We start from the raw sequence: 19237 nt of genomic DNA on the forward strand, positions 1-19237 counted from the left end.
GAAATATTTCTTGATAAATGATAAACGAATACACAAAGTAGAATAAAGTATGATGGGAGATGAATGGTTTGGATTCAGCTCAAGATGCAGCACTACTGACCCAATGTTTACAGTGAGACAGATGGTTGACATGACGCAAGGAATGAGGAAGGTGCCCAACTGAGCAGTCCTAGACTTCGAGAAGGCATACAAAAAGGTCCTAAAAAAGCTGATTTGTGCAGTCCTGTGATGGTTCATTGTCCCAGGAACATTGGTAGAATTGGTGCAGACTGTATACAAGGATCCACTGACTGAAGTACAGTGTTCGGACTCGCAGATTTCGGATGTGAGTGGGTGTGCATCAATGTTCAGCTCCAAGCCCACTGCTGTGATGAACATTTATAAATAGATTGGGGGGGATTGATCAACAAAGTTGATGTAGGTAGATGATGTAGCATTACATGCAGATTCTGAACAAATTTCAGCAAATGATAGGAGAATGGAATACAAAACTGAAGGCACATTCAATAAAACTGAGCACATTTAAGATAGCTGTGATGGCAACAAATAGGGGACATCAGAAGAAACTCAATTCATACAGAAGGAAAAATAGTGGAATAAGTTAACAGCTTTAGGTACCTGGGAGGGGTGGTTGAGGAGAAGGAAAGTGTACATGAGGAGGTCAAAGCTAGAATTAGAGGGGCTGCAGCCAACTGGCAGTGTGTTAGGGGTAGTGTGTGACAGAAGAATGCCAAAGAAGCTGGAAAGAAAGTAAGGTGCACAAAACTGATTGTGACCAGTACTACTGTATGGTACAGAAACCTTGGCAGTGAAGGCAAAGCAGCTGAGAAAGCTAGATATGATTGAGATGAAGACATCAGAAGCACAAGTAACTCCAACTGCAGAGTAGGTCATAGAGAGTAGATTACATTGGTTCTAACATATGTTCAAATAAGTAATGGACAATCTGGTGAAGATGATTTTGGGAAGAGAGAGGAAGAAGGCAAGAGGAAATGAGGGCATCCATCAGAGATGAATGGATTGTGTGCGCGAAGACCTGAAACAGTCAGGCATGACTGTTAAAGGTAGGAAATTACCATTGAAATGAGTGAGATAGTGAAGGTTGATGTGACACCCTAACCCTGTGCAGAAAATGTTGAAAAAGTGGATGGAGGAGGAGAATGAAGAATTCTTACATCTAGATTCAAGACAGAGAAACAAAATTGAAAAGGATAAACATGTAGTCATAATTGCCATGCTAGGACTGTTTCTTAAGTAATAGAAGGAGATAAAATGGGAATTCAGGAGAGTTTCAGTGAGAAGCTAGAAATGGCCATTCTGAAGAAAGTTTGATAGAATGATTAAGAACAAGAGACAGCTGTTCAAAATGACCAAGGCCTAGCTTGAAGTTTTGTGATTCCTTCAGAAGTGCTGTGGCATTCAAAGCATCGCCCACAGAAACATCCAAAGAGGTAAGCAAAAGGCATTTCGCCTATATTTAAAGTACATTTTTACTATTTTTTTCTTACTGTTTGAATGTCACATAACATTAATCAGATTGAAATGACAATGAATGTGTAAATTATGCGTCGTTCATGATATGTTAACTATGAACAGAATAAGAAACATGAACTGTATTAGATGAGTTGTATCATAAAGTGAATACAGCTGTTAGTTTTAACTGGTTAATAATAGCTGCACTCCATTTATACTAAGCAAATAACCTTACTCATAACTTTTAACTACAACGAGAAATCGAATAAAACCCACTTAATAGGTTGGCTGAATTGGTTTAGCACTCCTAACTTACCGCACCTTTCTCAAACTGTTGTAAAATCAGAATCCTAATGAGCTGTGAAGTCGTCATTTGAAGAAATTCCACGTATACTATTATCATCCATACAGATTACAGAATTTCACGAGTGGACAAAGTTTGTGAGATCACTCAAAAGGATATCAAAATACATACACAGTTCATATGATGAAATGTAGAAATATTGACTCCAAAATGCCGTGTTTCATTTATTGTATTAATTTAAGAGCTATGAGAATGTTTTATATAGTAAGAAAACAAAGTTGCCAGTATTAGAATTATGGTGTTATTGAAAGCTTACAGAGTGCAGATATATCTTTAAATGTCTAGTATTGCAGTGTTTCTTTGGGATATATATATTTACAGAACAATGTTTTTAAATTAGCTTCCTTCAAGAGAAAGTTAAGATCTTTTGCATGTGAAAACAGGTTGATGTAAAATAATCACATCTTTAAATATCTGGTACCTTTAGCCTTATTCAGAGTATGCTTGTTGCATGTTATGCAGGCTGCTTTCCTGTATACTGTTGGTAGACTGAAAGTAAAAGTGATGAACTTGGCTGCATTCTAATGCATGTATCACTAGTGATAACGTCTGGAATTCAAATATATGTAATGTATCGAATATCAGATTCCTCCCTGTTTGGGGAGGGTCCCAGTTTTGTGGTCAACTTCAACTTTTCAGCCAGAGGTGGAAGGGGTTATGTGTGTACAGATAATGGTCAGACCACTGTTGTGGTGTCAAAAGCAAGGTATAAAATCAGCAGTGATAAATACTTCTTTGCATCCTTTCCTACAACAGGAGGTGCATAAGGTCTTCTGTCTGTGCAGGAGACTTAATTTTTTTAAGGAAGACAACCTAATTAGTATGAGTTCACTTGCATGTTTGACAGACTAGATGGGTTGGTTAGAGGACCCTTTCCAGTCACATCCCAAAATATCGGTGCTGCAATTGTCTTTTTGCTGAGAAATGATTGGCAAAATGTTTAAATGTTTGTAGATTTACATTGGCACCAAGTTGGTATGTTCATATTATTATTAAAAGCAAGCTTAAATAATTTTATACCATTTTTCTCCATTGCCTACCAAGCATCAGATTCCTCCTTTAACTCCTAATCGTGAGAGGCAGGCTATCATCCAAGTAGTTGTCAATAGTTTCAGCTCACCTTCACTCTCCCCCACCTCCAGCCCCACCCCACAACTGTCTCTCCCACAGTTCTGGGTCCAGATGCATGGATCTCCCTGTTTACAATATGCCCACTGCTCAGAGGGCACTAATCCTCAGCCCTTTATGCTGCCTAGATAGCACACCTAGCCTCTGATCATGTTTGTAGTGGGACTGGTCTGCCCACCCTTCCCCCTCCCTCCCCTAATGGGGAAGAATGTTCTGGTTACTTGATCCCATTCTCCCCATCTGGGTCCTGCAACACACTGGCTTCTAGACAAACCTGGGGTGTCCCAATAACGGTCAGGGCTTTTTCCATGTCTTCTGCAGAGATAGCTAAATGTGTAGAGTGGTGATACATAGGTCCTTGTAATGTATGATGGTATTACAGGTACGCGTTCAAGTTGAGAAGCATACACCTGTATGCACACAGCAATCTAAATACTTGCATTGTACCTAGTTTCATTCAATTTATGAGTAGCATATAATATAGAGAGTCATGAATATTTACCTATTTTTGCAGAAGACTATTGCTGTGGTAATAGGAATTTCTGTGTCACAGTGGTTTTCCTGAAATGAAGAAATGCAGCAGTCGTTAGTGGTTTCTTGAAATGCTTATTTACTTTTGTGAACTGTACTCTGTTTCACTGGAGCCTGAGGAGAAATGCTTTGAAAGTACAGGTATAGTAAATTTTAATATTTACACAAAAGAAGACACTGTGGTTGTAATAAGGTCAACAACATATGAATTCGTATAAGGTACCTCGTGTAGATGCAGTATGCTTTGTTGTCACGTGACATAATGCTTAGAACAGGTGGCATCTGTTTAAAATAAATATATCACAAAATGAATGAGGTGCAGGCCATAGTTTTCTGATGCTTTCAGAAGTGCTGAGATACTTGGACTGTTACAATTATTGATGTGCCCCAGATCAGTTAATATGTGTATTGTGTACCAAATCTGAGAGGTCAGTTTTGACAAATAATCCTCTTAGGATAGAATAATTGAGGAAAAAAAGATGAGTGAGTATAAGAGAGAGAGAACGAGATGAGACGAGGACAGAGGTAAAGTGCCAGAGTAACAGGCAGAGAGTGATGACCTGCCTGAGATGGGCAGGAGAGGAAGGATGAAGAAGTTATCACTACCTATGACTGCTGTTCATTAGCAGTTAGGAAAGTCAGTGGATTAGAATATTACCTGACCTCGCAGGTGCATAGCCGAATGTTCACTGAGGGGGTATTTTAACAAAGATCCACTAGTTTTCTCAGATAGATTGTTAGTTTGTTCAAGAAGTTTACAATTGCAATAGCAAAGAAAGTATTTTTTTTACTGATTATTGTTTATTGGATGACAGGTTGTTATTATATGTGTATCATTTTACTCCTGGGGAAGGATTGTGGTATTCTGGGTAGTACACTGAGTTTGTGTAGAAGTTTTAGCTGGAGCATGAAATTAAAGTTTAAAATCCAATTAAAGAGATGCACAGTCATGTAAATGACGATGATTACCAGAAGCAAAGATACCAATTACATTTCTTCCATTTTTGGTGAGATAGGAGGCTGCAAATTGGTACAAATTAAACAATTATAAAACAGAGCTATTTATGAAAAAGATGTCCGCTGCTGATGACCTCTCTGACCTTCCCACTTTAAACATTTAGTACTTTTTAGAAAATACTAAAGCAACTCACAAGTCACTTATCCTTAACCTTCCACTATATAGCAATTGCAAATACTCACAGTACCTCTGATTAAAAAAATCCTTCATCTCTTCCATACTAGACATCACACATTTTCATTTCCTCACATATATAACTTTATTTTTTTTTTTTATTTAAGTTTGATGACTGTGGAAGTCCACTGGGCCAAGAAGAGTCCGTTTTCAGTGGAGGCCCAGGGAGAAAAGCTCCACATTAATTGAAAGTTACATTTCACATGTTACAAAAGGACATAGTTCATACAGCTAATTAAACATTTACATATAAGCTCCATGATATTTGCAATTAGCTTGTCACAATGTTACAAAAATGAAAAGACAATTCAATACAGAAATTTCAACATTTACATAAAGTGAATATTTTTGTTATAAACTCAGTTGTAGGTTTAACATTTCAAAATATATAACTACAAGCTATTAGTAGGTTAGGAAAATATTATGCATGGAGAAGGGTAATAGTATATTTGAGATTGGAGAGTATGGTGCAATAGATATTAGAGAGAAAATTAGATTTTAGTAGGGGTGGGATTGTTTTGGGTGGGATGAATTAATAGTAGAGGTAGTTGGATGAGTCAGTACAAGGTGGAATGAGGGGGAGGGGTTTAAGTTGGAGCCTGGCAAGGGCATTCCCATTTGGACAAAAGATGAGAGATAACTTATCCCTTACCACTGGTATTTTCCCACCAGCTTTAAACATTCCATCATCAACCCCCTACCAAAAGTACCATCCTCCAGTACCCACATGGATATTCATCATGTCTCTACACACAGACTCTTGACTAAAATCTTTGAAAAACTTCTCTATAAGCAATTTCTCAAAAACACAAATAAATATGGACTTTGGCAAGCAGCATGACTTTAAAAATGCATTCAGTACCACGACAACTCTCATCTCTGTAACCAACTCCATCTACTGTAATATATCAGGAAGGGCCCATTGTATCATATGTTTGTAGACATGACTAGGGCATTTGAAAGTATTATCTTCTGCTATATAAGCTTATGAAACTTAACTTTAGTTGAAATACTATTGAATGGTTACAGGGTTATCTGGAGAATAGAGCTTTTCAAGTTTATTCTAATAATTGTGCGTCTACCTTGGAGGTCCTTCCATATTCAGTTTTAGGCACCGTATTCTTATTCATCAATGACCTTTCTGACCTTCAACATTATACTGACCTCTTATGACACTTTTTTACTGCAAGTGAACAACTGCCTGGTCAGCCTTCAAACCCAGCTTTAGCTGACCTCCTCAAATCTTTGCCACTGGGTGACAACTAATATGCTTTTGATAAACTAGAAAATAAACAATGTTATGCTATTCTCAGCTGTCTCAAATCCCCTCAGTTACCCACTTATAACAGACGATCAGAAGAACTTCATAACCTATGTTACAGAGTACAGATACTTGGGTCTCACCTTTGATTGCTCTCTTCTCTCCCCCTGCATGACAATATTAAAAAAAATTCTTTCCTAGCTTAAACTAAACTATAGAATCTCCAACCATCTTTTTCTCTTCTAGCTAGAATTAGCTTGGCTTAAAATGTTCTCCTTCTTAACCTGGAATATGGTTTACCTTTCTAAACCTTTCATTACTCATATAATACTAACAGACTACAAACCACTGAAAACAAAATCTGCCAATTTGTCCTTCATGCTGACTCCCATACTTACCACTCTCATCATCTACAGAAATTAAAATGGCTCCCAGTAACTCAAAGATAAAGTTCTTCCATATCATTGTTGCAGTATTCATAACATTAAGGATCCCCTGCCAAGGGTGGCCCAATGTGCAGCCGGTATACTAAAGCCTTAAGTTGCTTTAAGGAGAGCTGTACGTCACACATATGCCCTCCTGCAGCGTAGCACATAAAGGTAATGTCTGGAAGTACCATCCTCAGAACTTTTTTCCCACTAGTCTGAATGCTATCTCTTGATTGTCTGTCTGAATGCCTACATTCTGTTGCTGGTTCCCAGAGCCTTTGCAGGCAGGTGCCCTGGTGGTGTTCCTTTTTACTTATTTTCTTTTGTTGCTTGTGGGGTTTCGTGCCATCCAAGAAAGGTAAATGCCGAGACAGATTCCCCATGACTGCCACAAACAGTGTCTTTATCTGGAGAATAGTGGCTTAAGCTTCTTGTGAAAGATACGATGTAAGGAACCTCTCGCTCAAAGGGACAGCCATCCACATCTCTCTTGAGGCAAGTGAGTGACCAGAGGTTCACCTGGTTTTATCTCTGGATTCCTCTGCCACAACCAGGTTGGAGGCCAGCGGGAATCTGACTTTAAGCAAGTCCAAGGAGGCATTGCAGATATGTGCTTCAGAAGCTCATGGAAAACCACTGCTGATGGAGGACGTGGAGAGGTTCCTCAGATATTAGTCAAATAAGTAGGCATTCAGACAGACTATCATTGAATGCTGTCCTGGGTCAGGCCCTTCCAAATTCTATAAGGCAGACATCCCATTAAAGAAAAAGCAAAAGACTAAGCACATTTCTCCTGTTCCAAAGGGCCCTCAAAGTGAGTGGCAGCCTAAGGTTTGTTTAGTGCTTTAATGCCATTGAAACCTGTTCCTGTCCCTCCCTTGCTCCTCTACTCCCTTTAAAAGACCCAGGGAACAGAATTCTTCTGAGGAAGAGCCAGATTCTGATGAAGAATCCCTTGTATACTGTTAGATTCCCTCTCCTTTGGATTACAGCTCAGAGGAAGAGGAGTCTACTAGTCCTGATACATCCTTTGAAGAGATTTCTTTTGGGGACACAATCTCTAGGATGATGGAGGTCTTTAAATGGGATTGTGCTCAGGTTTCTGAGGTACAAAAGAAGTACGACGAGTTGTTGCAACTGGATTCTCCTAGACCTTCTGCTGTTCCTCCTGTTTTGGCTGCCTTATTGGATCCATTTTCTAATGCTTCTAAGGCTCCAGACTGTCAGCCCCTTGCCCCCAAAAACCTGACTGATTCTATAGGGTGCTTCAGGACTGTAAATCTTTATACAAATGTCCTTCTCCTGACCCATCGGTGGTGTCTGTTGCCTCTGACAAGCCTGCTCAGTTCCTTCTTTTTCCTAAGTTATTGCCCTCTGATAAAGATAGCAGGATCAGGGAAAGGCTAGGCAAGGAGGTCTACACCTCTGCCACTTTGGCGTTTAGGGCAGTTAATTATTAGACCCATATGTCTAGGTACTTTTTGGCTCTTATCTCAGGCTTGTCAGGTTATTTCTGATTACCTAGACTCTGAGGGTAAGAGTTCTGTCCTCTCCTTGTTATGGACTTCCTCCCAGGTTTCTCATCATTCTATCAAGTGTAGCTATGATGCAGCAGATGCTTCTTCTAGGGATGCTGCTTTTGGGTCATAGATGAGATATTCTTGGCTTTGACATCAACCTTTGCCTGATATTAAGGCTAAGCTGATGGGTGCCCCTGTTAATAAACACCTGTTTGGTGAAGATGCTGCTGCTTTAAGTCCCTTCAGGACAAGGATAGGGCTTTACAGGAACTTAAACATGTTTGTTTCTCCTGTGCCTAAATTCCAGGGAAACCACCCTAGTAAGTCATCTTTTGTTTGCAGGCAATCTCACCCTCCTCTTAAGGCTAAAAGGGGTGGTAAGTGGGCTATGCCTGCTTAAGCTACTCAGACTCCTGTGTCTCGGAAGTCTCCTTTTCCACGTAAGCCAGGTGCGGTCTGAATATCCTGTTCTTACTAGCCACCTTCCTCTTTCCAGTCACCTTTCTCTCTCTCCCTGTTTGGCTACAGATTACACAGGATTCCTGGGTCCTGTCCATCATTCACTAGGGGAATACTTCATGGTCTGGAAATCCCTTCCCCCTTTTATTGGCATTCCTCTCCCCTCTCAGAAACAACTTTCTTTCGAGAGGTGCTTTGGAATCTTCTGACTTGGGATACTAATCAAGAGGTGCCTGCGTTTTAAACAGGGAGGTGGGGTTTATTCCAGGATGGTTTTAGTGTCCAGGAAAGAGGGTACTTAGAGATGAGTTCTAGACTTCACTCATCTAAACACTTTACTGAAGGTGCTTTCCTTTTGAATGTTGTCCCTTCAGGCTTTGTTTCCTCTTTTGCTCCCTCGGATTTATATGGTGTCTCTGGATCTCAAGGATGCGCGTCTTCATATCCCAATTTATCCCCTTTTCAGTAAGTTTGTACCTTTCTCTGTTGCTTCCCTGCATTTTCAGTTCTCTGATTTGCCCATTGGCCTCTCTACTGCCCCAAGAGTGTTCATCAGATGCTCACTCCTGTAATTGCATTTTGCAGGATTCAGGGGATCCAGGTCTTTCCATACCTGGACGATATTCTTTTTCAGGCAACCTCTCCAGAGATCCTGTTGAAAAATCTTCATTTTGCCATTTCTCTACTACAAAGCCTGTAGTTCACAATAAACTTCAAAAAGTCCTTTCTAACTAGTTCTTAAGACCATGTGTTTCTGGGGTGTAGAATTCAGACTGTGCCAATGTTGGCATCCCTGCCTCCTCCAAAGGCCTTAACACTCATTTCCTTTTTTTCAAACCTTCTTCCTCTGATCTCTAAAACAATCAAGGAATTTCTCAGGGCTCTAAGATCCAAGGCATCCACCATACCTATGCTTCCTCTGGCCAAAAAAACACGTGAAAAGGTTTTAGTGGTTTCTGAAGTCAGTTTGGCTTCATCATGCACATCCCCTAGAATTTGTAGGTCCAGGGACCTCACTGGTGGATCCAGCGGGTGTGTCTAAATCCAGGGCTCCCTTAAAATCCCCCGCTTCCCTCTCAGGAGCTGTTCACAGATGCTTCAGATGTGGGATGGGGAGCAGCTTTTGGCCCCCTAAAGGTGCAGGGGGTGTGGTCACCTCTTGAACAGTGTCAAAGAGATTAGCTCTTCTGCTGGCTCTTCAGGTTTTCATCCTTTTCTCTCCCAGGGCACCTCAAGATGTTTACAGACAACACCACAGTGATGTGGAATGTGAACAAACAAGGGAGACAAGATTTTATCTTAGCCAGTTAGCACTCCTAGTGTGGGATGTAGCTATCCAGTATGAAGACACTCTTCAGGCAGTTTATATTCCCTCCAGTCAAAACATTATGGCAGACCTTAGCAAGTCCTTGCCCAAAATCTCACGAACGGATGCTTTACAGGGATGTGTTTTTGGACATTGTCCACCAGTGGGGTACTCCTCAAATAGATCTTTTTGCCTCTCCAATGAACAGACAACTTCATCTGTTTTGTGCCAGAGTTCCAGGTTCTCTGGTTTGGAAGGTGGATGCCCTATATTTTTCTTGGGAGGGATGTTTCTCTATGCTTTCCCTCCCCTTTTCCTCATTTCAGAACTTTTGTTCAAGATTCAACAGGATGCACCCAAAATCTTGTTGGAGACTCCCTTTTGGCCCAGACAGCATTGGTTCCCTCTTCTACATTTAGCCAAAGGCAGTCATCACAAGTTACCTCACAGGGTGGACCTACACACAAGATGAGGGCTATCTCTCATTCATCCCCACCTGTCCACTCTTCAATTGACGCTCTCAATAATAGGATTTTGATTCCTCTTAGACACCTTTTTTCTGAGGACGTGCTTAGTGTTCTGCAGGAGGCCTGAAAACCCAATACTAAGAAATCCTACTTATCCAAATGGAAGAGGTTTTCTGTTTGGTATCTTTCCTGTAATCTCTGTCCACTTTATGTGGACATTCCTTTAGTTTGTGTGAATTGCTCGATGCTGGGTTGACTTACCTTTCTTTTAAGGTCCACTTATTAGCCATATCTGCTTGTATGCCTTTATCTCCTTCTTTAGCTTCTAGGTTCATATTGGGCCTCCCAGGAAGCCTGTTCCTCCTCCTTGGGATCTTAAATTTGTTTTGGAGAAATTGACTTGGGCTCTTTGAGCCTGGAGCTTCAGCTTCCCTACAACATTGCTCTTGGAAGACACTATTTTTGTTGGCCCTTACTTCTGCCAGATGGGTGTATGAACTTCAAGCCCTTATGGCTTGTCCTTCTTTTTTAGTGTTTACGGACAGGGTGTCTTTGCATGCTAATCCCTCTTGTATACCCAAAGTGGTGAATAAGTTGTCCCTTAGCCTATTCATTTGCCTACTTTTTTCCTTTCTCAGCAGTTTGTCATAGAGAAGGTGCTGCACATACTGGGTGTGCATAGACAAGTCAGATTTTATTTGGATAAGATTAAGACCGTTAGGAAATCTGATCAGCTCTGTTTCCTTTCATCCTAGGTCCTTAGCATTAGCTGTGTCCAAGCAAACCATTTCTTCTTGGTTCTCTAAAGCTATTTCTTTTTGGTATTTTTTTTATAGTAAGAGCCTTCATTCTACTAGAGCTGCAGCTTCTTAAGTTGCTTTTTTCAAGGGTTTTGATACTAACAGTATTCTTGAGGCAGCTACCTGTACTTCTGAGCACACATTTTCCAGGCACTACAAGTTGGATGGCATCTCAAGAGCTAGAGCTGGTTTTGCTAGGGCCATCCTTTATGGCTTGCTAGAGGACATTGCTGGTCCTTCCTCCTCCCAAGTTTATTCCTGAGCTTTGGTATTGTATCTAATGTTATGAATAATGCAACAGTGATATGGAAGGACATAGTATTGTTGTGTAAAACTTACCATAATGGTAGATGTCCTTCTCTTCACTGTTGCAGTATTCTCTCACTCCCACCCTCCTCCCCCTAGTTTATTTGTCTTCTGGATGTACTGGTTACCTCTTTTTTCTAACCTGGACTAGCATTCCTATTGGGGCTCTCAGTTCCGAGGATGGTACAAACTGATGTCACCTTTGTGCCCTATGGTACACGAGCATGTGTGTGACGTATGGTGCAACTTAAAACAACCTAAGACTTTGGAATACTGGCCGGACTTTGGGCTGCCCATGATGGGGGATCCCTAATGTTATGAGTACTGCAACACTAAAGAGAAGGACTTGTACCATTATGGTAAAATTTTACACAACTCTAATATCCACCTACTGAATCAACACTCTTATTCAGAATATTAAAAGAGGAATAGTGTCCCCCTGAAAAGACTCCTTCCCATCAGAAAGCCAACTTACTCCCTAAGAAATTCCCAGCTGGACTTCTCACACAGATCACCTTATAAAACAGTTAAAGTGAACAAGTCTTCCTAGATTTCGACCATCCATGTGGAACAGTCTTTATCCTGATATAAAGTGTAAAGAATCTGTAGAGTTCGAAATTGTTCTCTTTGAATAGCTCCATAATGACTTTGAATGCAGTTGTTATATTGAAAATGGGCCACAGTTTACTCCTGCATTTAGCCAGATTTTTTACAAAATCTAACTTATAAGGTTGTCTTCTAGTAGTTATGCTGTATATGTAAATTGTCATATATATGTGTGTGTGTTTGTGTGTGTATGTATATATATATATATATATATATATATGTGTGTGTGTGTATATATATATATATATATATATATATATATATATATATATATATATATATATATATATATATATATATATATATAGAGAGAGAGAGATACATATATTATATATATATATATATATATATATAAGCATTAGATTAAGTCCTATATCTTTCATCATCTGTTTTGTCAACAGACTTTGGTCGACAAAATAGATGGTTGACATTTGTGCAAGATTGCAATATTACTGGTGTTGGGGAGTATGCCCTTTCACTGGTATTGTGCAATCTTGTTGGTAGAATATGTAATTAGGGGATATGAGAGGCATGACCCCAATATGGTGTGGGGGGGGGGGGTGTGTGCTGGTGGAGCTTAGCCCCAGGCAAAAAACATTTGTTGCTTGCTCTGAGGTTGTTTCAAAGCCTGTGCAGTTAAGTGTTGAATTTTTCTTTTTGGTCATCATTGATGACAACAATGTTTGTTTAGATTATTTATTTATATATATATATATATATATATATATATATATATATATATATATATATGTGTGTGTATATATATATATATATATATATATATATATATATATATATATATATATATGTATATATATATATATATATATATATATATATATATATATATATATATATATATAAAGAGAGAGACATGTATTTTATACTTCAAGTTCTGAAATTGTATATCTGTGCTCAGATCATTACCGTAAAGGGTTTTCAAGCCAGTCCACTTACCTGGCGACCAAATAGGAAATTAAATTTTTGTAGTAGAGAGGAGTGTATGGGCTATTATAAAATATTTTGAATGGTAGACATTGCCTATCAAGTTCTGTCTTGATTATTAATTGATGTGTAGAGCAAGGTGGTGTGAGTGTTAAGTTTGGTTATGCATTATTATGTGATTCTTCAAGTAGTGCGGCAGCTGTACGGAGAGAAGTGGTATGTTGTAAACAGCTGCAGTTAGTGGATGACTATTCTAAGGTGACATGAAACTGTCATTGCATCTAATTTACCATTTGGGGATAGTAACATTCGTCTTTTGGTGAACTTATTACTAGCTCCTTTTTCAGTACAACGTGACTAAACCCCTACAGAATCTGCATTACAGCTGAATTAGAATTTTAGGGTAGCTGAAGGAATAGTAAGGCAGTGCAACAGTGCAATGGTTAGCAACACTGCCCTGACAGCTTGGGGTCTTCAGTTTAATTCTTAGTTGGGGGTGTTTTCTTTGCAGGGTTTGCATTCTCTCTCTTAGTCTTCTTTACTTTCTTTTCCTGTGTGCTCACTTTTCTTTGAAATAGAGGTGTGAATGTAGGTGACCTGATCTTGAAAGCTGCCTAGAGTCATGCATACTATATTTGTGAGCATGAGCACACGTGCACCTAGACCAAAATATTATGGATTACATTCTGAGTCTTGCACCCACTGAGTTCCTGGACAGGCTTCAGCTCTCTTATGACTCTAAATTGGATAAAGTGAGTAGCTGGGTATTGTCTGTGTATTGGGTGATGCTGAGGTAGCATTGTCGCCTCATAGCAAGACGTTGTCCCGTTTGATTCTCAACTAGAGCGTCTTCTGTGTGGAGGCATACGTGAATGGGGTGTGCCTTCGTTGAAGGTTGTGCATCAGGGCTAGTAACCCGGTACATAAAAATCCACTACCAATCATTAGCGGACTGGAGTTCCGCTGTGGCGACCCCTGACCGGGAAAAGCCGAAAGACACAAACATTGGGCACCATGTTTAAATGGGTCTAAGTTAGATGCACGACCGCTTAAATGTTCGAATCACTAAAGGTCGACCTTTAGAGATCGGACAGTTAAGCTATCGAATTTTTACAAAAATGAAAAAAATACACAACACAAAAAAAAAACTAAAGGGTTTAAGCAGGGGGACAAGCCCCCCCTTCACCCCCAACACCCCCTTACTTTTATATACCAACTCCAAGATCGTGCTGCAGTGTAGGGAATGGGAAATTTCCCATTTCCACACTGTAGTTCACTGAAGTGCGATCTCGGAGTTGGTCCATTTAAGTAGCGGAGGTGTGGGGGTGCAGGGGGGCTTGCCCCCTTGCCTAAACCCTTTCTACATATTTGTTTTTATTTACTTTTGTACTATTTGAACGTTTGTGTTCGATCTGTAAAGGTCGACCTTTACAGATTCGAACATTTAAGCATTCGTTCTAGTAATATAGACCCGTTTAAATGAGTATGCCTCTTGTCCTTGGATGTTGTATATTGCCATACTGTCATAGATAGCATTTCACAGAGCAGCACAAACAGCTTTGAGGTATGGGACCATCTCTGTTATAACACCAGCTTTTTAAATCTTAGTTATTTCCTCGTCATCGCTGTGAGGACTCTGTGTTGATTCTTGCTGTTAGTATTCAAACCATGCCAGAAGTTGAAACAAAGGGGGAGGGGTACATTGATCTGTAGGAATCCTGTTTGTCCCATTAGTAAAACAATTGGCTTTTCATTCAGAGTATAGCAGACCCTGCATACATTGCATACTGTTTCCTTTTGAAATTCCATTGTTCACATTCTTCTGGTCTCAGAGGAGCAGAAGACTAAACTCGTTCATACTAGACTACTTGTCAGTGGCATATTCCTCTCTTTTTTTTATTAGATTGTTGTGTTCTGCTAGAAGCTTCTACTAGAACTGGTAAAAACACTAGCTTCCAGGCAGACAGCTACCTTTGTTATAGCAGTCATACATATGCTTTTCAGTGCTTAATGCAGCTCTGTTCTTGATTTCCACGTGTTTCTTATTGGCTCTGTTACACTGCTGCATTTAAACATGCAAAATATCTGCAGAAGCAGATTGACCTCTCTACTCCAACTTTGTGGCACATGGACAACTAGGTATCTGTGAGGAAATATTGAACAGAAATGATAAAGCAGAACATGTGAACATTTGAGTCTCAAAATCTAAAACTACTGAACTTGGAGGCAAACCCTAAATCCAGACATTGTGTAGTACATGAGGAGGTTGGCAAACATTAAGACAACCAACACTGAATCCAGAAAAGCAGTGGTTGCTGCTGTTGCAGGAGGTACCAGAATACTAGAATTTCAATTGTGCTTACAGCAATCCTTTTAAAAAGGAGCACTCCCACAGCAGTGGAAACGTTAACCAATATGAACAGCAGCTAAAACATTATAGCCTGAAGTCAGAATTCTTCTCACTCATGCCAGCATACATTGGGACTTCATATGAGGAATCCCAGATGTCAGTGGCATAGGCATTTGACAAAGCACTTGGTGTTAATATGGTATGTTTTCGACTTTTCACTTGTACACTCCGCAGTAAGCCCTAGCTGCAGCAGTAACTGCCACCTGTTTCTGCCTCTTGTCCTGCAGTGGTTTTGGTACTACCTCTTCTATTTGCTCCCCAGTAACCATTCTATTGCTTCCTGAATACCATCATGTATTTTAATTGCATCTCCCTCGAGTATATTCTGCCTGAATTCTGTCCTTACTTTTGACATTAGATGACATGAATAATATAGCCTTCATCTTGCTGTTATAAAGTTGTGTATCACTTTGTTGGTTGACAACCAGCTGCCTGATTTCCAGGGTTTTATTATCCTTCTACTCAATAAGTAACTAGAGGTTTGTCCTCCTGGGAGTTGCTTGTCAGTGAGTGCCATTTACATTTGTTCAGTATTTTAACCTACTTTAGCACAAAATATTTTAATGACGAAGAATGATGAGAGACTAGATGTCCTGCATATTGCTTCATTTAGTAGCATGAATACTTGTGGAGAGGGTGAAGGTTCAGTAGGATTATGCGACTTGAAAGAAGTGATCCAAGTGCTGGCACCTGAGAAGTTTTTGTATTTGTAATGTGATTTAAAACCGTGCTTGACACACTGAACAAACACCATCAGTTGTTCTCTGCTCCTATTATTTCTGAAACTATTCAAACTATGAAACCATATAGCACTGACCTTTTGGGGAATGTTTTTTGAAGTGCAATATCTCTGCCAAGCATTGCAGTCCTGCAGCATCTTCCTTCCCATGGAGGAAAAGTCCTGTTCCACTCATGTTCCAAGTTTGAAATGCTCTTTATTTGGTGATTATGAATGTCTGTGATGTTTTATTTTACCCTGGCTATATTGTAATTGCTCAGCATATGTCTTTTTATATAGATGGTACCTATAGGCTGAATATAGTAACAAAAACATTGTGCCTATTTGATGGATGTCTATGACTGCACAGTACTCAAAGCTTGTTAGAAATGCAACTAACTTGCCACAACTTCCCAAGAAACCTTGTGTATTTTAGCATTGTTCAGCTTGTGCAATGCATTGTTTTAATGTAGTTTCCCTGTTCTTACATCTGTTTCAGACAGCTGTCAGGATATTCTGATTAGTGACAGTGAAGATGAAGTCTCCATGAAGTCCGCTCTGATACAGTGCAGAGGTGTCAGTGAGGAGTGGACGGATCCCAGTAGCCTAAAGGACCTGTACCTCACAATAAAGGTACGCTTTGTAAATAAAGCTGGCTTACTGCTCTCCCTTATTGTGCTTTCCATACTGCTCCGGTTTTCACAGGGGTGAAGTTTGCTATTGATTCTTCATGAAACTGGGTTTGGATTGGCCTTTTTGAACTTAGTCTGCTGTGTATATGTGTATGTTAGTGAGTGTTGCTGAATAACGTCTTAAAGTATGTGATACTTTCTCAAGCTTTAGGAAGGTTTTTTAGGTACAGCAAAGCAACAGACAATTAAAGCAGATTAAGCATAGATGACTCCAGTAGTCTGCTTTAGCAATTTTATATAGTGTTGTGGGTAGGGCTTGTGAAATTATTGGTATTGTTCCCTTGGAGTGCACTTTAACCGTGTGAACGTCTTGAATCACATTAGATCTTTGCAACAAATATAACTCTGTCTTACGCCATCTGCAACTGTATTATAGTGACATTTAAAGAGGTTGCTGACACTAGTAATGACTAGTTTCAAGTTGTTCCAGGATTTTAAAGTAGGAATTTGTATTGCTTTCCTGCCACATTTGGTTTTGAATCCGATTACTTTCTGTAGTCTCGTGTTGACTTTTTTGGTGTTTCAAACTTAATTTTCTAAACAAGAATTCTTATTTTCTAGATGCTTTAACACTTTTTCCCATAGGTGTGATTAAAACTTATGATCTTTTGCAGTAATTTTTTCATTTTGTCTGTATAATAAACATCTTAGTTTAATATGACTGTAAACCAGTAATGTGGGAGATTGAATTGAAAGGCAGACTGTAAGAATGTTGTGCAGGGAGCCCAACTATGTTCTAGAACTGTGAGAAGAGGGGTGCACTTGGCACCTCATAAAGCTGTATTGTTCCCCCACTTTCTGGTATTTTCAATGGTAGCAGCAAACCAAACCACATTCCTCCCCCTGGGGCAGTTAAGCCAGCAGTGATGCTCACTGGTACCCCTTCCACACATTGCTAATTAATTCCAGGTCACATGGGTTGTGGTCAGGACTTTTTATTTCTCTAAATGCAACACAAACAGTGTAGATGAATAAACTATTTATACAGCTGTACATTCTGGGTAAAGTTTATATTCAGTACCCTTGTTATGTTTTTTTTAACATTTTTCATATTTCTTTAGGAAAGTAATTTTTTTAATTCTAAAATCATTTGTATGCAAAAATCTATAATACAAAAAAGGTTATTTTTGCAGCATTTTTTACAGATTTTTTTTCTGTGCTAATTAACTTACTTAAATACAAATTTATCCTCTTTAGTATATAAATGCAGTCTGGGACAAACTAAGTTGTCCTGGTCCCTTGAGTAAGGGAGTAAAGGGGTGTGAGGAGGGTATAGTGGTAGAAAGGAAGGTAAGGATTGCAGTTGGTTAGGATAGTGGGTTTGTGGTGGTGAAAGGGTTAAGGAGAGAGGGAGATGTAAAAGGAAGTGAGGTAGGAGTAGGTGGGACTTCTGACAGTACTAAGGGTTTGGGATTAGAGGAAGTAGGCACATTTGGCGTGAGTTGGTGGAGTGATAACTAGCCTACGTCCATACGACCTGTAGGTATCGTGGATGGTGGGGAGAGAAGGGGTTAGGTGGTCTGGGTCAGTTCCCCCTTTGGTGTTTCTAGGAATTAGGTTAAGGGGGGGCTGGAGTCTGGGAAGATAGTTTGAGCTTACTGATAGGAAAGGGTGATGGAGTACTGTGTGTGTGTGTGTGTGTGTGTGTGTGTGTGTGTGTGTGTGTGTGTGTGTGTGTGTGTGTGTGTGTGTGTGTGAATGGTCGGGGGGTGGATAACAAAAAAATATATATATAGAATAATGTAGCTATAGAAGTGGATGGGGAATAGTGCTACACTTACCTGGGTGGGTGAAGTTTTCCTTGCACGTGTCAACCGCTGGTCTCCTGGGGATTCGTCGGGCCTTGTTTGGTGGGGCCATGCGGTCGAGGGACATCCATGGGGGGAGGCTGGGCCTATCCTTAGCTCAGTCGGGTAGCAGGCCGTCGTTGCCATGCGGTCGGGGTACAGTTAAAAAAAAAACAAAAAAAACAGTAAGCCGTTCCCTCGGCGGTCATGGTAGGCAAAGGGGGGTCCATCAGTGTAATCCGGTCCCAGTGCGGTTGGAGGGTAGCAGTAGATCCATCCCCTCATGCTCCCTGGTGGGTTCATGGGCCGGTTGTGTTAGTTTCTGGGGTAGATGTTCTCCCGGTGGTCGTGGGTGGTGGTTTTCATTGGGGTATAGTGGCGGATCAGCTCCCCGGTGGTCCAGCGTGTTCCCAGCTCCATTTCATTGGTGGTAGTGGCGGTGTTTGCAGTTTGTGCTCCCTGGGGGGTCCGTGGGTCTGTCTGCTCTCCGGTTTCCCTTCAGGATGGTGTTGCGGTCGTCCGGGTGTCCCTCGGTGCATGAGTAGCTTATCCCTGGTGAGTTCATGTGCCCAGCGTGCTCCGACTCCATTTTCTTTGGTGGTAGTGGCGGTGTTTGTGGTTCGTACTCCCTGGGGGGTTTATGGCAGTCCATTTGCCTCTCCGGTTCCCCTTCAGAATGGCATCGCGGTTGTCCTGTGCAGCTTATCCCTGGTGGGTTCATGGGCCGATGTGTCCGTGTCGCTTCCCCGGTGTTTGCGGCTTGAGTTCAGGGGATCTGTCATCTTCATCGGTGGTATAGTGGTGGTTGTCGGTCCGTGCTCCCTGGTGGGTTTGTGGGTGCCGG

General features: G+C 40.5%; 1 protein-coding gene across 4 annotated transcripts in view; it reads left to right on the forward strand.

The window, feature by feature from the left end:
• The window catches only part of KIFC3 (kinesin family member C3), a 663225-nt gene that overhangs the window by 150297 nt on the left and 493691 nt on the right, over positions 1-19237 (forward strand). For all 4 annotated transcript variants that reach the window (XM_044081520.1, XM_044081521.1, XM_044081522.1 and 1 more), the window contains exon 2: positions 16414-16547. In XM_044081520.1, coding sequence (XP_043937455.1) covers positions 16414-16547 — 134 coding nt within the window. The remainder of the gene's footprint in view (positions 1-16413; positions 16548-19237) is intronic.

The sequence above is a fragment of the Protopterus annectens genome, chromosome 8.part0 (assembly GCF_019279795.1).
Source record: "Protopterus annectens isolate FY-2018-M chromosome 8.part0, PAN1.0, whole genome shotgun sequence".
NCBI classification, from domain to species: Eukaryota; Metazoa; Chordata; order Ceratodontiformes; family Protopteridae; genus Protopterus; species Protopterus annectens.